Source organism: Stegostoma tigrinum, chromosome 6 (assembly GCF_030684315.1).
Source record: "Stegostoma tigrinum isolate sSteTig4 chromosome 6, sSteTig4.hap1, whole genome shotgun sequence".
NCBI lineage: Eukaryota > Metazoa > Chordata > Chondrichthyes > Orectolobiformes > Stegostomatidae > Stegostoma > Stegostoma tigrinum.
The window spans coordinates 110,910,219-110,930,658 of NC_081359.1; the positions used below are offsets into that span (position 1 = coordinate 110,910,219).

At 43.6% G+C, this 20,440-nt stretch overlaps 1 protein-coding gene across 1 annotated transcript; it reads left to right on the forward strand.

Moving 5' to 3' along the window:
* The first annotated feature begins 1,992 nt into the window (after positions 1-1,992).
* Positions 1,993-20,227, forward strand: lamtor1 (late endosomal/lysosomal adaptor, MAPK and MTOR activator 1). The gene is made up of 5 exons (XM_048533180.2): positions 1,993-2,128; positions 8,864-9,015; positions 13,290-13,367; positions 15,311-15,434; positions 17,696-20,227. Exons 1-5 carry the CDS (start codon positions 2,087-2,089, stop codon positions 17,786-17,788), a joined length of 489 nt encoding a protein of 162 aa, XP_048389137.1. The 5' UTR covers positions 1,993-2,086; the 3' UTR covers positions 17,789-20,227.
* The last annotated feature ends 213 nt before the right edge of the window (positions 20,228-20,440 follow it).

Here is a 20,440-nt window from a genome sequence, read left to right on the forward strand (position 1 = left end):
CAGCAATTAAAAAAAGTGATACTTGAACAGGTGAGTTTTGAGAAGATTTGTAGCTCAGGTTGAGTTTCTGGATATGAGTTTGCTCGCTGAGCTGGAAGGTTCGTTTTCAGACGTTTCGTCACCATTCTAGGTAACATCATCGGTGAGCCTCCGACGAAGCCTTTGTCGGAGGCTCACTGATGATGTTACCTAGAATGGTGACGAAACGTCTGAAAACTAACATTCCAGCTCAGCGAGCAAACTCACATCCAGAACTTGAACAGGCCTTTGGAGACCACCACAAGCTGTCATTTACAACAACTTGTTATTTTGACTGTCCACCCAAGAAGCAACTGCAAGAAATGAGTTCTGGAACCAAGAGCTTATGCTGCAGCTGTACAAAACTCTGGTGCGGCTGTACTTGGAATATTGTGTACAGTTCTGGTCACCGCATTATAGGAAGGATGTGGAAGCTTTGGAAAGGGTGCAGAGGAGATTTACTAGGATGTTGCCTGGTATGGAGGGAAGGTCTTACGAGGAAAGGCTGAGGGACTTGAGGCTGTTTTCATTAGAGAGAAGAAGGTTGAGAGGTGACTTAATTGAGACATATAAAATAATCAGAGGGTTAGATAGGGTGGATAGGGAGAGCCTTTTTCCTTGGATGGTGATGGCGAGCACGAGGGGGCATAGCTTTAAATTGAGGGGTGAAAGATATAGGACAGATGTCAGAGGTAGTTTTTTTACTCAGAGAGTAGTAAGGGAATGGAACGCTTTGCCTGCAATGGTAGTAGATTCACCAACTTTAGGTACATTTAAGTCGTCACTGGACAAGCATATGGACGTACATGGAATAGTGTAGGTTAGATGGGCTTCAGATCAGTATGACAGGTCGGCACAACATTGAGGGCCGAAGGGCCTGTACTGTGCAGTAATGTTCTACGTAACTTTACAAAATAAGAGCGCATGGTATTGGGAATGACATATTCTCATGGATAGAGGATCAGTTAATGAACAGGAAAAAAAGATGGCTGGATTTTCACTATAATGGGATCTTGGCATTTTTCCACATGGGCATTTTGCAAAGCTAACAATCCTGAGAAATCAGTAACTGTCCATGTCCCTGTGTGAGTTAGCGAACAGTGTCTAAAGCACAAAGTGCTGAGATGTGACCAAGCAGGAGCAGGTCTGAATTTTATGAGTTTGTTTGGATAGCTAGAGAACCCTCTTACAGTCGAATGATGTTGATTGTTGGGGAAAACCAATCTGGTTCCCTCATGTCCTTTAGGGAAGGAAACTGCCATCCTCACCTAGTCTGGCTAACATGTGACTCCAAACCCACAGCAACGTGGCTGATTCTTGACTGTCCTCATGAGGGGAGTGGATAAAAAAAAGGATCAACTGATGAAAAACTGCTGGAACTGTCTACAACGAAGAGAAGGTTGAGAGATTTGATCAAGATCTTCAGATCACATAGAATCCAGGGAGAACTAGCCATTTGGAAACAAAATTGTCCTGAAGGTAAGTGACAGAGGGTAGTGGTGGAGGGCCGCTTTTCGCACTGAAGCCTTGTGTAACCCCTATGCCTCTGTCCAAGTCTTTTTGATCTGTATGTACATCCTTGCTTACCATGATCTGCCTGTACCACTGGTAAACAAAGCTTTTCACTGTAATTCAGCACACGTAACAAACAATCAATCAGCATCCAGAGGTTTTCACATGGGAATGGGATCATTATCTGAACAGGAAGAAGCTGCAGGAATCACTCATGGGGAGAGATAGCACAGACACAATGGGCCGAATAGGCAACTAGGCTTGAACTCTGACCCCAACTGAGGATCAATTTACGAGAAAATGGCACAGGATGATTGACAGACCAACCGGATCTGATGTCATAGAGGGGCGGTTCCCATTATGATCGACAGACCAAAACGGTTGAGAATTGAGGGGCTAGCGATGATTGACAGTCTGCGGCGGAGATGACGTCGGCAGTTGGGCGCTCGTCCGGGTGATTGACAGTTCGGGTCGGATGTGACGCAATGGTTGCTAGGCCCGATCATGTGATGGTGTAAATAGGGAGCCCGCGGCCTGCGCTCCTCTGGTTCCCACCATGGGCTGTTGTTATAGCAGTGAGGGCGACAGCAGTGAACAGGTGAGGATCACCCTTCAGTATAATCCCCGCGTCCGCCTTCTCCTTAAAACACCCGGCAAAATCACCTGGAAACTCATTGAGTCCCTTCAGGGCTGGTGTGGTGCAGCCTGACCCCTCCTTTTGGCCTGGGGGGTGTGGTGGTGTGTGGGGTTAATCCCCCCTCCCCCTGCATTATCCTGGATTGGAGGGTTGGTGTGCGGGGTTAACCCCCCCGCCACCCCTTTGCCATTATCCTGGATTGGAGGGTTGGTGTGCGGGGTTAACCCCCCCGCCACCCCTTTGCCATTATCCTGGATTGGAGGGGTTGGTGTGTGGGGTTAACCACACACCAGTTAAAATGATTTTAACTCCCCCTCCCATTCTCTTGACGACATGCCCATCATCGGCCTCCTGCAGTGCCACAATGATGCTACCCGAAGGTTGCAGGAACAGCAACTCATATTCCGCTTGGGAACCCTGCAGCCCAATGGTATCAATGTGGACTTCACCAGCTTCAAAATATCCCCTCCCCCCACCGCATCCCAAAACCAGCCCAGTTATTCCGCTCCCCCCCCAGTGCATCCCAAAGCCAGCCCAGCTTGTCCCCGCCTCTCTAACCTGTTCTTCCTCTCACCTATCCCTCCCACCTCAAGCCGCACCTCCATTTTGTACTTACTAACCTCATCCCGCCTCCTTGACTTGTCTGTATTCCCTGGACTGACCTATCCCTTCCTTACTTCCCCACCTATACTCTCCTCTCCACCTATCTTCTTTTCTCCATCTTCGGTCTGCCTCCCCCTCTCTCCCTATTTATTCCAGTTCCGTCTCCCCATCCCCCTCTCTGAAGAAGGGTCTAGGCCTGAAACGTCAGCTTTTGTGCTCCTGAGATGCTGCTTGGCCTGCTGTGTTCATCCAGCTCCACACTTTGTAATCTTGGATTCTCCAGCATCTGTAGTTCCCATTCCCATTATCTCAAATCAGCTCATTGTTGCCTTGCAGAGCTGATGTCACTCACTTATTATACTCTAATTCTGCTGAACAAGAGTTTCAAATTCTTGTCTTGGACATCTACAGTTCCCAAAACCAGGATGTGGTGTGATTTACTTGTTTCAGTGAAACTAAAGAAAGATTGCCTAATGCTAGAATATATTGTTCGGCCAGGTGGTGATTGGCTAGCACAAACAGGATGGGCCGGATGGCCTTTTTCTGTCCTGTCAACTGTCTATGACTAAGCAGTTTTTGTATTTCTGTGACACAAATGAAGCATTTCCTCCAAGGTAGTCACCATTGCAAGATAAGAAATGAGACCAGATTTGTGTATGCTAAGATTCCTCACGAGAATTTCATTATGGCCAGAAAACTTTTTTTATTGTGCTTGGTCCTTGGTTTAACATTTCACCTAAAAGGTGGTGTTACTGAATGCATCACTCTCTGATTACTGCTCTTGGGTCATTGACTGATTTTATATTCAATGATGTGGAGAGGGACTGGAAGCACATTCTTCTGACAGAAGGTAGGACACTATCCATGGAGTCATAACTGGCCTTGTTGAGAAACCCAACAAAAAGTAGGAATTCCACCAAGTTCGGAACAGGCTTGAAGTGGTGAAGCCCGAGGAAAACTTATTCATATCCTTGTTCATAATTTACTGATCTCAAGCAGGTACAGCAAGTAATTATGACAATAATAGTATGTTCACCTTTTATAACAAGATTATTAGATTACAGGAGTCAAGATGCCTGCCTTGCTTTAATTGTATAGAGCTATGATGAGACTTTACCTTAACTGTTCATGTACAGTTTTTCTCTCCTTATTGAAGGAAGGATGCACACAGGGGGAGTGCAGTGGAGAGTCACAGGATAGATTGCTAAGATGTTGAGATTGTCCTGTGAGGAGAGTTTGAGGAGACTGAGTATGCTGTGGAGTTTAGAAGAATGAAAGGTGAAACTTAGAAAATCCTTTTTATAAGGATGAACAGAATAGATGTAAAAAAAGTTTCTCTCTACTCTAGGGTGTAATCCAGGGGAAAGTATCTCCGACTAAGGGACAGGTCACTGAGAATGGAGGGATGGGCAATGAATGCTGTCCCAACGAACAATGCCCACAGAATAAGTGAATAAAATGATTAAATGCACAAATTGATAGATTTCTAAATATTAAAGATGTTGCAGATGATATGTAATTTGCAGGAAAATGGTGTTGGTGTAGTGAATCAGCCATGATCTCGACAAATAATGGAGCAAACTTTAAAAGCTTCATGACCAATCTACCTATTTTATCTATTCTTAATCATTAGAAAGGTTATAGTACAGAGTCCATTCGGTCATTTGTGTCTATACCTTCTCCCTGGAAGAAGATATTAGTCTGTGGGACTCCACCATCTTTTCCCCATAGCACTGTAAACCTTGCCCCTTCAAGTGCACATCTGGTCGTCCTATGAAAAACGTGATTGAATCTGTCTCCACTATACTGTGTCTCCCAGATCCTAACCACTTCTTGTGTAAGAAAGCTTTCTTTCATACACATTAGGAGCTGATTGTGGGCAACTTGGCTTCTTGAAGCTATTTCACTGTTTGCTTTCTCATAAATTCCATCATTATCCTCCACAATTTGGTGTTTGCAAGGTTTGAATCATACGCAGTATTTGAAATTTTGCTCAAGGCAGCGAAGTCAACAACTCTAAATGTGTCAAAAGCAGTAGTTGGGGACTGACCCTGGGAATTCCCACCATGAGCCACTTTCCAAGACACAATAGAACTGTTCACCGTTAAACCCTCTTTGCTGTCACTCAGCTGAACTTGTATCTATTTTTCTGTGATAACATGTGGTGGTAGAGGAATACAGCATCACAGGAGCAGGAAAGCTGACGTTTTGGGTTGAGACCCTTCTTCCGAAATGGCAGAGAGGGAAGCGAGCTGGGAAGTAAATAGAGAGGAAGGGTTGGAGTGAGGTAGGGGAAGGTAGGTGGGCTGGTGATAGGTGAGTGCAGGTAGGCAGTGGTGGAGATTGGTCAGTGAGCTGGGAGGAGGAGCAGATAGGTGGCAGAGAAGACGAAGGTTGTGTCAGGTCAAGGAGGCAGGGATGTGAGGGAGGGTTGGTAATGGGATGCGGCCGGAGTGTGGGGAAATTTTAAACTGGTAAAAGCCATGTTTAGGCCATTGGGCTATGGGCTGCTGAGGTGGAATGAGGTGCTGCTCCTCCAGGTTGTGGGTGGTGTCATTGTGACGCTGGAGGAAGCCCAGGATGGACATGTTGTCCAGGGGGTGGGAGGGGGTGTTTGTGGTTCGAGACTGGAATGTGTTGTCGTTTCTCGCGAACAGAGCGCAGGTGCTGTACAAAGTGGTCTCTGAGCCTCTGCTTGGTCTCACCAATGTAGAGGAGGCCACATACCGTCTTCCATTTATCTGTGGCCTGTTTTATTCCATGGGCATCAACTTTGCTGACCAGCCTGTGTTTTGTAGCACTCATTGAAATTCCTTTTTGAAGTCTGTGTAGCTGTTGACCCTGTTTGTCACCTCTTTAAAACCTCAAATAAGTCAATGCACAATAAAATCAAAATTGCTGGAAATGCTCATTGGGGCTGGCAGCATCTCTGGAGGAAGAGTTGATGTTTTATCAGAACAAAACTCAATTTGCCTTTGACAAATTCTGCCAGCATTCCTAATTTATCCACAGTGTCCTGAATGTGTTAATTTTGTGCTGGATTATTGTTTCTCATAGCTTTCCCACCTCCAGTGTTAAGATAACTGACCAGTAATTGCAGGACTTCCCTTTAAGTCCCTTCTTGAGCAAGGGTGTAGCATTTACAGTTCCTCAGTCCTTTGGCAACACCCCTGTATCTAGAGGGGTGGAAGATTATTGCAACTGTCTGCAATTTCCTTTATTTCTCTCCTTGATTGTGGACATACCTCGTCCTGGTAAATGACTTCTAATACTTCCTCTTCATCAATTTTAGCTTGTTTTGTCACAACTGTCTTCTCTTTTTTTCATTCTTACTCTCTGGCAGCATTTATTTTCCTTTGTAAACAATGACAAGTGACCTACCTATGCCCTTGAACTTCATCACTAAATTTTTGGTCACCCTTTCAGTCTTCATGAGCCTGTCCCTCTTGTTTTTGTTAGCTGCTAGTCTTGTGTTAACTCTCTGCTTCAAAGATGTAAAAAGGGAGACAGAGACCAAAGGCGCCTTTTGGAGAATAAGCCTGGGGAAATAATGCAGGTGGGGGTCGGTCTCTTGTTAAAATTAAATAAGCCATTAGCCAAGGCAGCTAGAATGAGAGGATTTTAAGCCCCTTCTATAAAGATAGTATACTGACATAGTCCAGCAAATGTTTGCTACATTGATATCAGGTTTGGAAGGACTGTCCTGTGAGGAGAGGTTGAGTGGATTGAGTCTTTACTCGCTGGAGTTTAAACGAATGAAAGGTGACCTTACTGAATCATGCATGATTCTTGGAGGACTTGACAGATTAGATGTGGAGAGGTTGTTTCTCCCCTGTGGGACCAGTGGGCATTATCTCAGAATAAGGAGTTGGTCTTTTAAGTGGGCGCTGAAAAGGAATTTCTTGAGGGCAGTAAATATGTGAAAATCTTTACCACAGAGGGTTGTTGAGGCTGGGTGGTTAATTATATTCAAGGCTGAGACAGATTTGTAATCGGTAAGGGAATCGAAAGTTATGGGGAAAAGGCAGGAAGGTGGAATTGAGGATTGTCAGATCAGCCATGATCTCTGAATGGTATGGTGGAGTAGACTCTGGGCTGAATGGCCTGTGCTGCTGTTATATCTTTATGATCTTTGTCCATCTTTGCTTTCTAAGCTCCCAGTGAATGTTATGCAGAAAGCCTGCTTTGAAAGTAGGCTGGGCAGCCTGGTCCCACCGTTGCCACCTGTTTTGGGGTAGATAGAAAAGTGAAACCATGATCAGATCAGCTGTGATTTTTAGCAAATGGCAGAGCAGGCTGGTGGGGCTGACTGGCCTACTCCTAGTTGTTGTTTTAACTCCTTTGTGAAATGACCTAGCCAGTCATTTGCACCCAAATCAGAATACTGCAGATCTGCAATTGGAAATCTGAAACAAAAGCAGAAAACGCTTTAAATATTCAGCTGGTTCAACAGTGACTGTAGGGAGAAACACTGCAGATTGACCTTTCATCAGCACCTGTAGTGTTTGGAATACTGTTTTTTCATTAAAGCTATTCACTGCCACCTCTTTGAAGGCATTCTGGGGTGGGCCATAAATACCAGCCTTGCCACCAGTGACCACATCATGTGAATGATAAAAAGGCAGGCTTTGTTTTCCTGATAACTTTACGTTTTTTTTCTTTTGGTTTCTGACCAAAAGAGAGACTAGCTCTCTGCTATCCTGAATAAGAAATCCAGTGGCCTAATGGTATTATTGCTTGTTAATCCAGAGATCCAGGTCATGTTCTGGGGACCTTGGTTCGAATCCTGGCACAGCAGCTGGTGGAATTTGAATTCAATAAATATTAGGAATTAAAGGGTCTAGTGATGACCATGAACCCATTGTCAATTGTCAGGAAAACCCATCTTGTTCACTAATGTCCTTTAGGGAAAGAAACTGCCATCCCTGCCTCGTGTGGCCTGCATGTGACACCAGTCCCACAGCAATATGGTTGACACTTTTCTGATGAAGGGTCTTGGCCCGAAATATCAGCTTTGATGCTCCTACGATGCTGCTTGGCCTGCTGTGTTCATCCCGCTTCACACTTTGTTATCTTGGTTGACACTTAACTTCCCTCTGGGAAATACATGCTGGCTTAGTCAGAGACACATTCACAGGAAGAGAGTATCAGTAAACAGTTATTGGATCCTGATAGTATCATTTTTTAAACCAAGGTTAATTTTAAAACCAGCTGTGAAAACAATGCTGCACAGTGCCTTGTGAAGTAGAAAAGTGGGATTTTTCAAGCTACAGCAGAGACTTGAGCCCCACAACCTGAGCTGGTGCTCCTAGAGCTGCATTATCGTCAGAGGTTGACAGCATGGAAAGAGTGATTAAGGCATTCAGGACACTTGCCTTTATCAATTCTACGGATTCTAAGAGCATGGAAGTTATGTTGGAGCTGTACAGGACTTTGGCTGAGTCACAGCCGGAATACTATGTGCAGTTCTGGTCACTGCACAATAGTAAGATGGGATTAGACAGGAGTGGGTGCTGAGGAGATTCACCAAGATATGAATTCACCAGGGAATAGACTTTAGCTGTGAAGAGAGGCTTAAGAAAAAATATGGAAAAGTTTCAGATTTTTTAATCAATTGAATGTATTAATTTTCTCACTTGTGACATATAATTAAATTCTGCCAACTGTCCTGTTGGCATTTGAACTGCTGTGGCCCCACAACTTCAGCCTGTGCCTCCTGAATCATGAGTATAGTGACATTATCCCTCGCGCTGCCTTCCCATTGCAACTCGTGTCCCCCCCCCCCCCCCCCCCACTTCTTTCCTTGACACCCCATCACGAATTAAGGTAGGGCCTAGGGCTGTTTTGATGTTCAGTGTTCCCACTGTTTTCATTGCTGCTGTGAGGATCCTTGAGGTCTAAGTGCAGTCGTGATCTATGGAGCAGGAGGCCAGTACTGATTGCATTGCACAGACCATCAGAGCGGCTGTGTGTGGTGAAATGTCATTGATTTGTTTTTGTTGTGTTAACGAATGCTGATGGAAGGTGTTTGTGATATGGAGCCTGAATACTCCAGTGTTCGTGTTTTACATTTTTCCTTTTCCCTGTCTCCAGGATCGTGAGGAAGGAAAACCACTGCTTATCCCTGTAGCCAACGCTGCCAGCAAATCATCAGGTGGCACTGAGCCCAACTATCGCAGTATTCCTTCTTCCCGTTTCCCAGATGAACAAGCTCTTCTTAACACTATTCTCAGCAAAACAGCACAGTGAGTACTGACCTTCGAGTGAGTGAGTGAGCGCACTGCGAGTAAGTGTGGCCCTGAGGGAGAAAGCAAATGCATAAATCTATCTGCTTTGGGTGGTAGCCTCGGTTTCTATTTCCAGCCTGTTCCAAGTTCACCGATAGCAACTATTTCAGCATAAGGCCCCGGTCTCCCTTTCCTTGATTTTCTGGATGATTGGCTATGATCCCTGACTGTACTGGGTAGCAAAAACAACCCCCCCCCCCCCCCTCCCCCCCCCCCTCCCACACCCGTGTGTGGTCCAACAGCTATTTGCATTTGCTGGCCTTTGGATTAACCACTTGGTCAAGGCTGTAGGGAGCTGTCAGCAACTTGCACTCTCTCCAGTCTACACCCCTCGCGTGTCATTACCAGATCCCTGCCTGGATCCTCTGCTTGTCTGTGCCAATGACAGATGTTGGGCCCATGACATAACTGCTCTGCTATTTCTTGCTCTTGCCCTCCACCCCCCCCACCCCCCTTAAGTAAGAGAAACTGCAGATAGTTGGTTTGGCATTGCAGAACTTGAGTATTACTGATCATGCACCTGTTTAGTTGAAGTTTTTAATCTTGCATTCATCAGGGCACTTTGCAAGAAATAACAGTTTAAAAACGTCAATATTTATACCTGTGAGAGGAGACTTCTGTTTGGCAAGTGGACTGTGGTAAAAGTTTTGCTGTAGATGGTATGGCTGTTAGATGATGACTGACGGTTTACTACCAAGCATTGTTTTAATTTTATACCAGACAGTTGAATTTGGTCAATGGTAACTCTGACAGCAAAAGTCAGCTGGAAATTCAGTGGTATTACTCCAAATGCTGTACCAAAATGTCTAATGTAATCACCAAAATTGGTCAGCTTTTCTCTACCTATTAGTGGAACAAAGGACTTGTATCAGGTTTCTTTACAATGCACGTTGTTATTGAGTTTACTAAAGAAGAAATGTAATCTTAGGATAACCAGCAAAACCAGTTATTAAATAAACTGCTTAGGATGATAGGCAGGATTATATGATAACTCCATATTGCAAATTCAGGTTGAGATGCCAATCGGACACGTGAAGACAACACAACACAGCTCTGCAGTATGTTTATAGGTGGGAAAAATAAACAAAAATGGAACAATACCCAGTAGGTTAAGGGTTTGAATGCAGAAAATAGAATTTGTTTCCAACACTTTTGAAGTGAACCAGAGAGTGACTGTCAACTGTTTTGTTAAATTGAGACAGGTACAATTATGAGTACATGTTCTCTCTGTCTGCAGAGAAGGCCCTGTGTGTTGTATGTAACTTCCAGCATGCATGTGCTACACTGAACTTGACAGGCAATCCTAAATTTGTTCAGTGTAATATGTTGTACATTCTGGACTACCTTTGCTAAACAATCCTATTGCAGAATCATATGTAGCTTTAGATACTGCTTTGAGTTTTGCAAGCCTGAACTGGCTAAGCGTGATTGGTACCTTGCCTGTTGAAAATTGTTTGCTTGTTTGATATATTCCTACAATGTCTGGTGCACATTTTGCATTTCATTGCTTTTTGTTTCCAGGTTTTGATGATATCCAATTATATCCATACACTGACTCAAGAATCAGAGACTTTTTTATCTTGCCCCCAGTGCAACTGGTTGAGTTTTATTTCCTTGCCCTTCCAGTTATCCCTCTGTTTGGTTCTAACCTAGCACTCTCCTGAAATCACAACAGCTGGCAGAGATGGAGTATGGTGGTAATGCCACCGCATCAGCAATCCAGAGGCCTAGGCCAGTGCTGTGGGGACGTGGGTTTGAATCCCACCATGACAGCTAGTGAAATGGTAAATTCCGTTTCGTCTGGAGTTGAAAAGATAGTCTGTTTATGGTCACCATGCCTGTTTAAAAACCTTAAAGGTTTTAGGTTTTTAGAAACCTTATCTTCTATGAATCTTTTATGAACCCTGACTGAACTTATGCCCTCTGGTTCTAGTCCCACCCACTGGGGCGATAACCTTTCTGTATCAATCTTGTAGTTTCTGCAAGGTCTTCCCTCGTTTTTCTAACTGCAACACATACAGGCCCAATCAACTCAACCTATCCTCATAAGAAAATCCCTCCACACCTGGCATCAACGTGGTAGACCTTTTCTGGATTGCCTGTAATGTCACTATTTATTTCTTTTGATAAGGGGGTCAAAACTATTCACAATATTTTAGGTGTGGTCTAATTAGTGTCTGTAGTTTTAACAAGCCTTTTCAATTTTCAAATGAAGGCCCACAGTCCATTAGCTATCTCTATTACCTATTGAACTTGAACGCTAGCATTTTGTACAGCTACAGTGTAGGGCTAAATAGAGATCCTAGCTTCCTCTACGCTGTTCACGTCATCCACTACCAGGACAAGCATAACAATGGCTTAGATAAAGAGTGAAGCTGCCTCTGCTCATTTAAACTGAAAGTAAAGCTGCCACTACTCTCTTTTCCCATCAAACGTTCCCCAGGGCCGGTACAGCATGTAGCTAGATAGAAAAAAGTGAACATCAAGCTCCTCATACACTGTCTCTGTCAAACACTCCCAGGACTGGAACGGCATTGGGTTAGATACAGCTCACTCTACTTTTTAAGCCAAAGTAAAATTGTCTTTGTATTGTTCCCATTGAATGCTCCCAGGGCAGGGACAGCATAGTGATAGGTACAGATTTAAAGCTTTCTCTACTAAACTAATGCTGAAAGTAAAGCTCCTTCATTGTTCCCATTAAACACTCGCTGGACAGATACAGCTTATTCTAAATATACTTGACTTCAGCCACTAGTGTCCAGTGTCCAAATAATGTTTCTGTTGGAGATGCAACAGTTGTGAAGGTCACTTCGTGTTGAATTCTCGACACATTAAATGTAACTCTGTTGATCCAATCCCATTGAGTGGAAAGCTGTCTGATCAGTCACTGAGGCACTGGAGAAGATCAGTAGAGAATGAGCATCCAAGATGCCAGACTGAAAAGGAAGTTCAGTGAGGAATGAAAATGGTCAGAAAAATTGACCAAGTTGATAGGCTTTCCTTGGAAAAAGAGAAGGATTGGAAGACAATTTTCAGATGACAAGGCTATGTTAATGTTTGTGGTAGAAAATGCATGTAAAGTAACAAAGACTGCAAGAAATTAGACAGTTGTGAATGTGGCCCAGTTCATCATGAAAACCAGTGTTCCTTCCACTGACTGTCCACACTTCCCAGTGGCTTGGGAAAGCAGCTAACATAATCCAAGATCCCTACCATCCCAGTTATACTCTCTTCCACCCTCTTCCATCAGGCAGAAGATGTAAAAGTTTCAACACCTGTACCAACAGATTGAAGAACAGCTTCTTTCCTGCTGTTGTCAGACTTATCAAACCGGACGAGAGGTCCATTCATCTTTCTCTGCCGCTTCTCTGTAGCTGTAATACTGCATTCTGTGTTCTGTTTTATTACCCTGATGTAACTATGTAAGATATGATTTGTCTGGATACCACGCAAAACAATACTTTTCACTGTATCTTGGTATGTGTGGCAATGATAAATCAAATCAAACTAAACATTAACTGATCTGTCTGGATCAGGGCCAGTGTACCTCTTTGAAAGAACTATCTAATTAACACTTTCTTTAAGCTTATGTCCTGTGCGGTATGTACCTAGTTCACTTTTGAAAGCTGTCATTAATTCTGCTTCCAGTCTCAATCCAGGCAGGTTGCGAGTGCTCCCATTTGCAACTATACAGTTAAATGTATGTTTCTTTACCACCTGTGTTCCTCCTCCAATTATCTTACTTCTGCTAACTGATCAATCGCAGATAGTTAGTGTCACTTGGCATTAGCAGTGGATGTCACAAGCAGTACAGATTTGGCCTGAAAAGTGGATGCAAAACAAACCCCACACACTTGTTATTGTTTTTAACCAACACTGATTTGATGGAACAAAGACAGAAGTTGCAGGAAAAGTTCAGCAGGTCTGGCAGCACCTGTGAAGGAAATAGAGTTAATGTTCGGGTCTGGTGACCCTTCCTCAGAACTTAGACTTTATGGGCTGAAGGGCCCTTTTCTGGTCTGTAGACCTCTGACTCCCTCTATTTACCAACCCTCCCTATTTAATGAATATAAAGCAGTCGCTCATGAATATAAATGGGAATTCAGGAGAAACATCCCCACTCAGAATGGGGCAAATGTGGTTGGTGTAGATAGTGTAGATGTATTTAAAGTGAAGATGAACAAAATGCAAGGAAGAACAGCTTTCTAATGTACTTGTTGTTCTACCCCCAGTAACATCATTGATGTGTCAGCAGCAGATTCCCAGGGAATGGAGCAGCATGAGTACATGGATCGCGCACGACAGTACAGGTGAGGGACACTCTCGTTTGGCCAAATTATAGCAACTATGTTAAACTTGTGATGTATACTGGGTTGGATTTGTTATGAATTTGCTGCTGGTTAAGCTTCACTTGAAATAGCTTGAGAACCTCACTACTTATTGAAATAGAAACCGTTGGAGCACTTGCATCCAATTTAAAGGGGAGATTTCTGAGAACTTCAGGTTTGGCCCACTTCTGCCCTTATGTCAGTCAGCCCATCAAATTTGCCTTGCTAGTCAGTGACAACATGGCTGATTTGATAAACCTCAACTCCACATTCCTGCGGTTACTCTCATAAGTCTTGATTCTCTTACTGGTTAAGTCTATCTGTCTCAGCTTTGAATATACTTCATGATCCTTGACAGCCTCTGTGGAACTCTTTACCGCAGATTCATCACTCTTTGAGAGAAGAAATTCCTACTTATTTGTCATGAGTATGCAACCCCTTATTCTGAGATGATGCCCCCGATCCTAGACTCTCCCACAAGGGGAGTCCACATCTCCCCAGTCAAGACCCCTAAGGATCATATATTGCAATGAAGTCACCTCTCATTCTTCTGAACTCCCAAACTGCTCAACCTCTGTTCATAAGACAGTCCCTGCATACCTGAGGTCAGTCTAGTGAATGTTCTGTCTCCAATGCCAGTGTATCTTTCGTTTTTGATAAGGGATCCAAAACCGTCACAGTATTAAAAGTGTGGTCCGAGCAGTGCCTCAAAATTTTAGCAAGACTTGCCTATGTTTATACTCCAGAGATAGCAGGAACTGCCGATGCTGGAGAATCTGAGATAACCCGGCGTGAAGCTGGATGAACACAGCGGGCCAAGCAGGAAAGCTTGACGTTTTGGGTCGGGACCCTTCTTCAGAAATGCTGAAGAAGGGTCCCGACCCGAAACATCAAGGTTTCCTACTCCTCTGATGCTGCTTGGCCCGCTGTGTTCATCCAGCTTCACACCGGGTTATCTATGTTTATACTCCCTTCCCTTTGAAATAAAAGCCAACATTCCATTTTCTTTCCCTATTACCTACTGAACTTGTACGTTAACGTTATGCACAGTGACTTCCAGATGCTGTAGCTTTCTGCACTTAAGTAATATTGCCTCCTCCATTCTTCCTGCCAAAGTGCATAGCCTCATATTTTCCTACATCCTATTCCTTCTGCCAACTTTTTGCCTACTCTCATAGCCCTTTACAGCGGAATATAGGCAGAATGGCTGCCTCCCACTCCTATATTCTGTTTCTGTGTCATCTTCCTGACTTGTAAGTTGTTGTTGAAGGTTGACATTACCTGCAGAGTTAGGGAATCAATTAAGGTAAGACAGTCACAAATAATTCCAATAGGAACTCGGGAACAATGTATATAGAAAGTGGTGAGAATTGGACGTCCCACCCAGGTGGTTAATCTAACAAGCGGCAACTTCTACAAGTGCCACTCAAAGCTCCATATCATCCTGATTTAGAATTATGTCACCATCCGTTTGCTGTCCAAGTTAAAATCTGGAACACACAAGAATGCAGTCCATCTCAATTTTTTTCCAGAGTAGTCAGGGATGGTCAATAAATCTAGACCAGCCAGCAATACCTGAATTTCAAGAATGATGTCCTTTTAAGTTTGTAATGCAAATTCCTGCCTGCTAAATTTCCCTGTAATTTGCGTGATAACTGAATTCCAACAGAACTAGTGGGATACTTTGTGACTAATGAGTTATAATCTGGATCATGCTACCGCAAAGGGTAGCAGTAACTGATTCAATAATCCCATTTCAAAAGGGCATGGGGGAAATTTGTGAAGGCACACAGTTTCCATAGGTTGAAGTGTTGGGATCCAAATTATTAAACAGTTTCTTCAAGCAGCTGGCACAGGTGCAATGGGCTGAGTATGTTTTGATGCGGGGATTAGTTATAACTCTCTGCATTGATTATTTGTTTCAGCACAAGGTTAGCAATGATCAGTGGATCGACACAGTGTAAGCGAGTCACCTCCCTGCCAACGTTGACCAACCAACCACACCAGGTTCTGGCCAGTGAACCTGTACCCCCTTCAGACATTCAGCAGGTATGTGACACTGGCTTTGGTTGCAGGGTTTGGGTGAGAGGTAGTGTTATGGGGAAAGGGGCAAGGAGCCAGGAGTGGCTCAATTACCTTCATGTGTTTATCACTCCTAGCCATGGAATCACTTTGAGATGCAAGAGGTTGGCCAAGGTTTGCAAAGGAGGCTGTCTGGCTGGTGGTGTTTGGGGAGCGGGAGTAGGAGCATGTGTGTTCTGGAGTAACTTATTCTTTTGTAAGGGAAAGGGGTCTTTCCCAACCACCCCTTTTAACAGCTGACAGCCTCCTCTTTGGTCTGGGGATGGGCCTGTTTACAAAGTGAGTATTGAGATCACTGCATTAACTAGTGAGCTGGAGGTGGGGCAGGAATTCTGGTTTGAATTTAGTCAAAAACAGTCTGTTCACTTCTAGACTGCAGTAAAGTAACTCCAGGGTATTCATCCAGCACAGTGATGGAGTGGAGTGTGGCTGATATGAAAAAATATCAAGCCCAGACACTCGTTGCAGTGTGGCTTAATGAAGGGTGAAGGGAAAATGCCAGGAGCAGCATCACATCTTCCTAAATATGAGGTGCTGAACCTGTGAAGCTACAATATAGACCACTTGCGCACCAGGCAGCATAAGCTACAAGTGATAGGATTATGTAATCTGTGATCAAAGTTCGGCAATCCAGCCACATCCAGCCTTGAATGGCAGTGAACAACTAAAACAGCTGACAAGAGGAGCACATGCACACGTCCCCATCCTCAATGATGGAAGAGCCCAGCACGTCAGTGCAAAAGGTAAGGAAAGGTCGAACTTAAATGCGAAATATAGGATTAAAGGCAGGATTCTCGCTAGAGCGGAGGAACAGCAGGATCTTGGAGTTCAAGTGCATAGCTCCCTCAAAGTTGCCACCCAAGTGGATAAGGTTGTTAAGAAAGCATATGGCATTTTGGCTTTCATTAATAGAGGGATCGAGTTTAAGAGCTGCGAGGTTATGCTGCAGCTCTACAAAACCCTAGTGAGACCACACTTGGAATATTGTGTCCAGTTCTGGTCGCCCTATTATAGGAAAGATGTGGAGGCTTTGGAGAGGGCGCAAAGGAGGTTTATCAGGATGCTGCCTGGACTGGAGGGCTTGTCTTACGAGGAGAGGTTGACTGAGCTCAGACTTTTCTCTCTGGAGAGAAGGAGGAAGAGAGGTGACCTGATCGCGGTGTGGAAGTCATTAGTGACGTTTAAGCGACTGCTGGACATGCACATGGACAGCAGTGAATTGAGGGGAATGTAGGTTAGGTTATTTTATATTTGGATTAGGATTATTCCATGACACAACATTGTGGGCCAAAGGGCCTGTACTGTGCTGTACTTTGCCACAAGGATAGAACGTAGAACATAGGAATGTGGTGACCAGAACTGCACGCAGTATTCCAAACGTGTTCGAACCAAAGCCCTATAAACCTGTAACATTCACAAGCCTTCAGATGCTGAAGTGGTCCATATTCAAATATGACAAGATCTGGACAGTATCCAGGGTTAGGCTGACAATTAGTAATATTGACACCAGACAATCAACACTGTCAAGAGAGAATCTAACTATTCCTCCTTGACATTCAATGGCATCACCATCACTGAATATCTCAGTATCAGCTTTGGGGGTCTCCTTTGACCAGAAACCGGATTTTCCATAAGAATAATAGTTAAAGGAGCAGGTCAGAAGTTAGGAATTCTGTAGCAAGTAATTGGCTCATGTTTCACCAAAGCCTAGCCACCATCTACAATGCAGGAGTGTGGTGGAATACTCCCCACTTGCCTGAATAGGGCAGCTCCACCAACACTCAAAGCTTGACATCATTCAGAACAAAACAGCTGCTTGATTTTCACCGTATTCACCACCAATGCACCGTAGTGACAGTGTATACCATCTACCAGATGCATTGCAGAAACTCGAATCCACTGACAGCACTGCCCAAACCTGTGACCTTTACTACTATAGACAAAAGCAGCAGATACATGGGAATATCACCACCCACAGGTTCCTCTCCAAGCCACTCATCCTACTGACTTGGAAATATATTGTCATTCCTTCAGTGTTGCTGGATCATATTCCCTCATTAACAGTGTTGTGGATATTCCAACACATGAAGGACTTACATTGGTTCAAGGTGGTTCATGTCGAGGGCAGTTAGAGATGGGAAATTAATGCTGGTGTTTGAATGATGTCTTTATGGGTGTGTCCTGTATTTTGAATTGTTCTTTTCAATTTTCTCTTTCTCCTATCTCAGATTTCCAAAATCGCTGCTTATGCATCAAGTGCTCTTTCCCAGATCAAAGTGGATGCCAAGGAAGAACTTGTGGTGCAATTTGCGATTCCCTGATAACCTGACCTGCGCTGGCCATGGTTCTGTGAAGACTTTAACAATGGGACTAACTATCCAAAGACGGCCCTAGAGACACCTTTGATGCCAGTGGGCATCTGCTCCCATAAATCACGCCCAGTTTTTTTTAATGAAGCTCCTTGTGCTGTAAATTTAGCCGATTTGATTTTTCAAGATTGCGTGTTTTTTTTTGAGTAAGATCTTTAGGTGGTTTATAACATGGGGAGAATTTGAAAAACAGTTTACCTTCTTTTAACCACTCTCTCTCTAATTTGGTTTCTGCTATTCGCTGACACTGTATAATCTTCACCTTCACCTTGAGGGATAGTGGGCGTTTCCTTTATTAAGCATTGCACCTGACATTAACCCTTTGTTCCCTGAAATATACCCTTCTATCATGAGATGTCCTTTGGCCTACTTTCCTGTGTTGAAGTACTATTTTTAAGTTCTAATAATGGCCATTTCTGGAGGAAAAACTGGTGAACTGTTGGTCATGAATATGTTTAGAGTTGATTTTCTTTTTATAAATGTTTGACCCTGGAGTGGGAATGGGTTCAGTGCATGTGTTGTGCTCAGGTTGTTGAGGCAAATGTTACTAACGTGTTAATGCAGGGACTAACCTGTCTGCTGCTACCACTCTTGCTTATTTGCTTAAAGGAAGATATATATCGTGTTCGTGGGGGTTTGGAGGCAGATTTTAACAAGCTAGTCGTCTGTTGTGTTACTGTCTCCATGTTGCCCCAAGTGAGTTTTATCTGATGAGTTTATTTCGTCTTAGCAATGGGATAAGGGATCAACGTCCTCTCTTCTAACTGAGAGGGCAGGTGATTTGAAGAGAGATGGTGTTGGTTTGTGGGCAGGGCTTTCCACAATGAACACCTTATGTTGATTTATCACCACCAAAACCTCATTCCAGAGCTATGCAGGCAACAACTAAATGCCACAAATTTGGTGGGAAGCTATCAGAAGCTGAACTTGGGGACATTTTTCTGAGGATTGCTGACGTTACACACTTGCCCACCATCTGTCCTCACTGAAATCCTGTTGGTAATTACAAACTTGCATCCAAATGTCATCCAAAAATAGTCAACTTGCCCCATTCATGCTAATTAGCTGTGAATCCAAACCTTCTCCTTGGAGTTTGATTAAAAATGAGTAGATAATGTCTTTTAGGGGCTTACAGGTTTAAAAAAAAAATCCTGTTGAGGGGATTGTGTTTAAATCTTACGTAAACAATACACATCTGGCTGGCTGATGGCCTACACATGCGTGAGCCTAATCTTTTTCTTCCCTGGAATTCAATTGAAAATAATTATTATTATTTTAACTAATTTTAATTTAGTTTGGAGGATGATGTTTCACAGATCCAGCAACCATGCTTTAACTGTTTGCTGTCTGTGGTTTCTGGGAGAGAATCACTGTTTTGGAAGGTATTTTTAATTTACTGGATTAATTGCTACCTGATTTACTTTAACTCTATTTCTGAAGACTTAAATTGCGATATTATGGTGACGAATATAGCACTGTTACACGGCTGCTGCTCATCCCCAAATCCCATTTTGTTTCCCTTCACTTTGATAGTGAGGTATAGATTTGTACCAGTGTTTGATTATGTGGGTGTTATGCCCTATTTACTCACCATATCCCTTTATTATGTCACATAGCATACCACTTACTGCCAATCATTCTTATTTTTATTTTTTCTCACCCGCCCCATTTTCACAGATTGGCTAAAATCCAGGCATTTTAATTTACAGTTGACCCAGGATCCAAGTTGTAAACAGCTCAAGGCTCAACTTCTCTCAGAGGTGCGGTGGTGTTGGTTTTTCCTTGCAGTGTTACTGTTCTAACGGTTCCTGCTGATGGTGTATGCTGTGGATGAAAGGGTATGTGAAATTCAGCTGTTCACTGTCGTGACTGAAACTCTCTTTCTAGAAACTCTTAGAATTCACATACTGAGAGATGTTCAGTTCCACCTGTCCTCTACTTGAGTCACTTCCTGCAGGATAGCACACTTTAGACCAACTGGTTTAACAATTTGAATTCAAACCAGATTCAGGTAACAGCCCTTTACTTGAACATTTTTCTCCCCCAGCCCTTCCCCTCACCTGTATCTTCAGTCATTTCCAGCCGTTTAATCTCTTGGGCTATCACTTTCTCATTTCCACATTATCCCTTCCTCTCTAACTGAGGCACTCATTCACACTTCAACTGACCTCCACGCTGGGGCTGGTCTGTTTGCATTGTGTTTTAGGCAAAAAAAACTTCATAAAGTGGAACTTAAGATTTTCTTTTCTCTGCCTACAGTGCAGATATTGTCTGTGTAGAAACAGCAGCTCATGCAGTAAAATCTACTTGTGTCTCCTATTGATTTCATGATGGAAATGATGTGATTTTTTTAAAAAATGGGAATAAAATCAGATTTGACCCTGTGCTTCACCCCTAGTGAACCCTTTCTGCAATTGCTTTGTCTCTTCCTCCTTTTTAGCAAAACAATCAAGGTTTCTTGGAAACCAGCCTCTGCTATAGTACCAGCAACTGAGCCTGGTTCCTTGAGTTATCTGATCACAGCCACTCGTGGACTTTTGCTTTTGCTGTTGACCCAAGAGTTTAGAGAATCATACACTGGGAGGTTTCCTGCCTTCTCTGTGG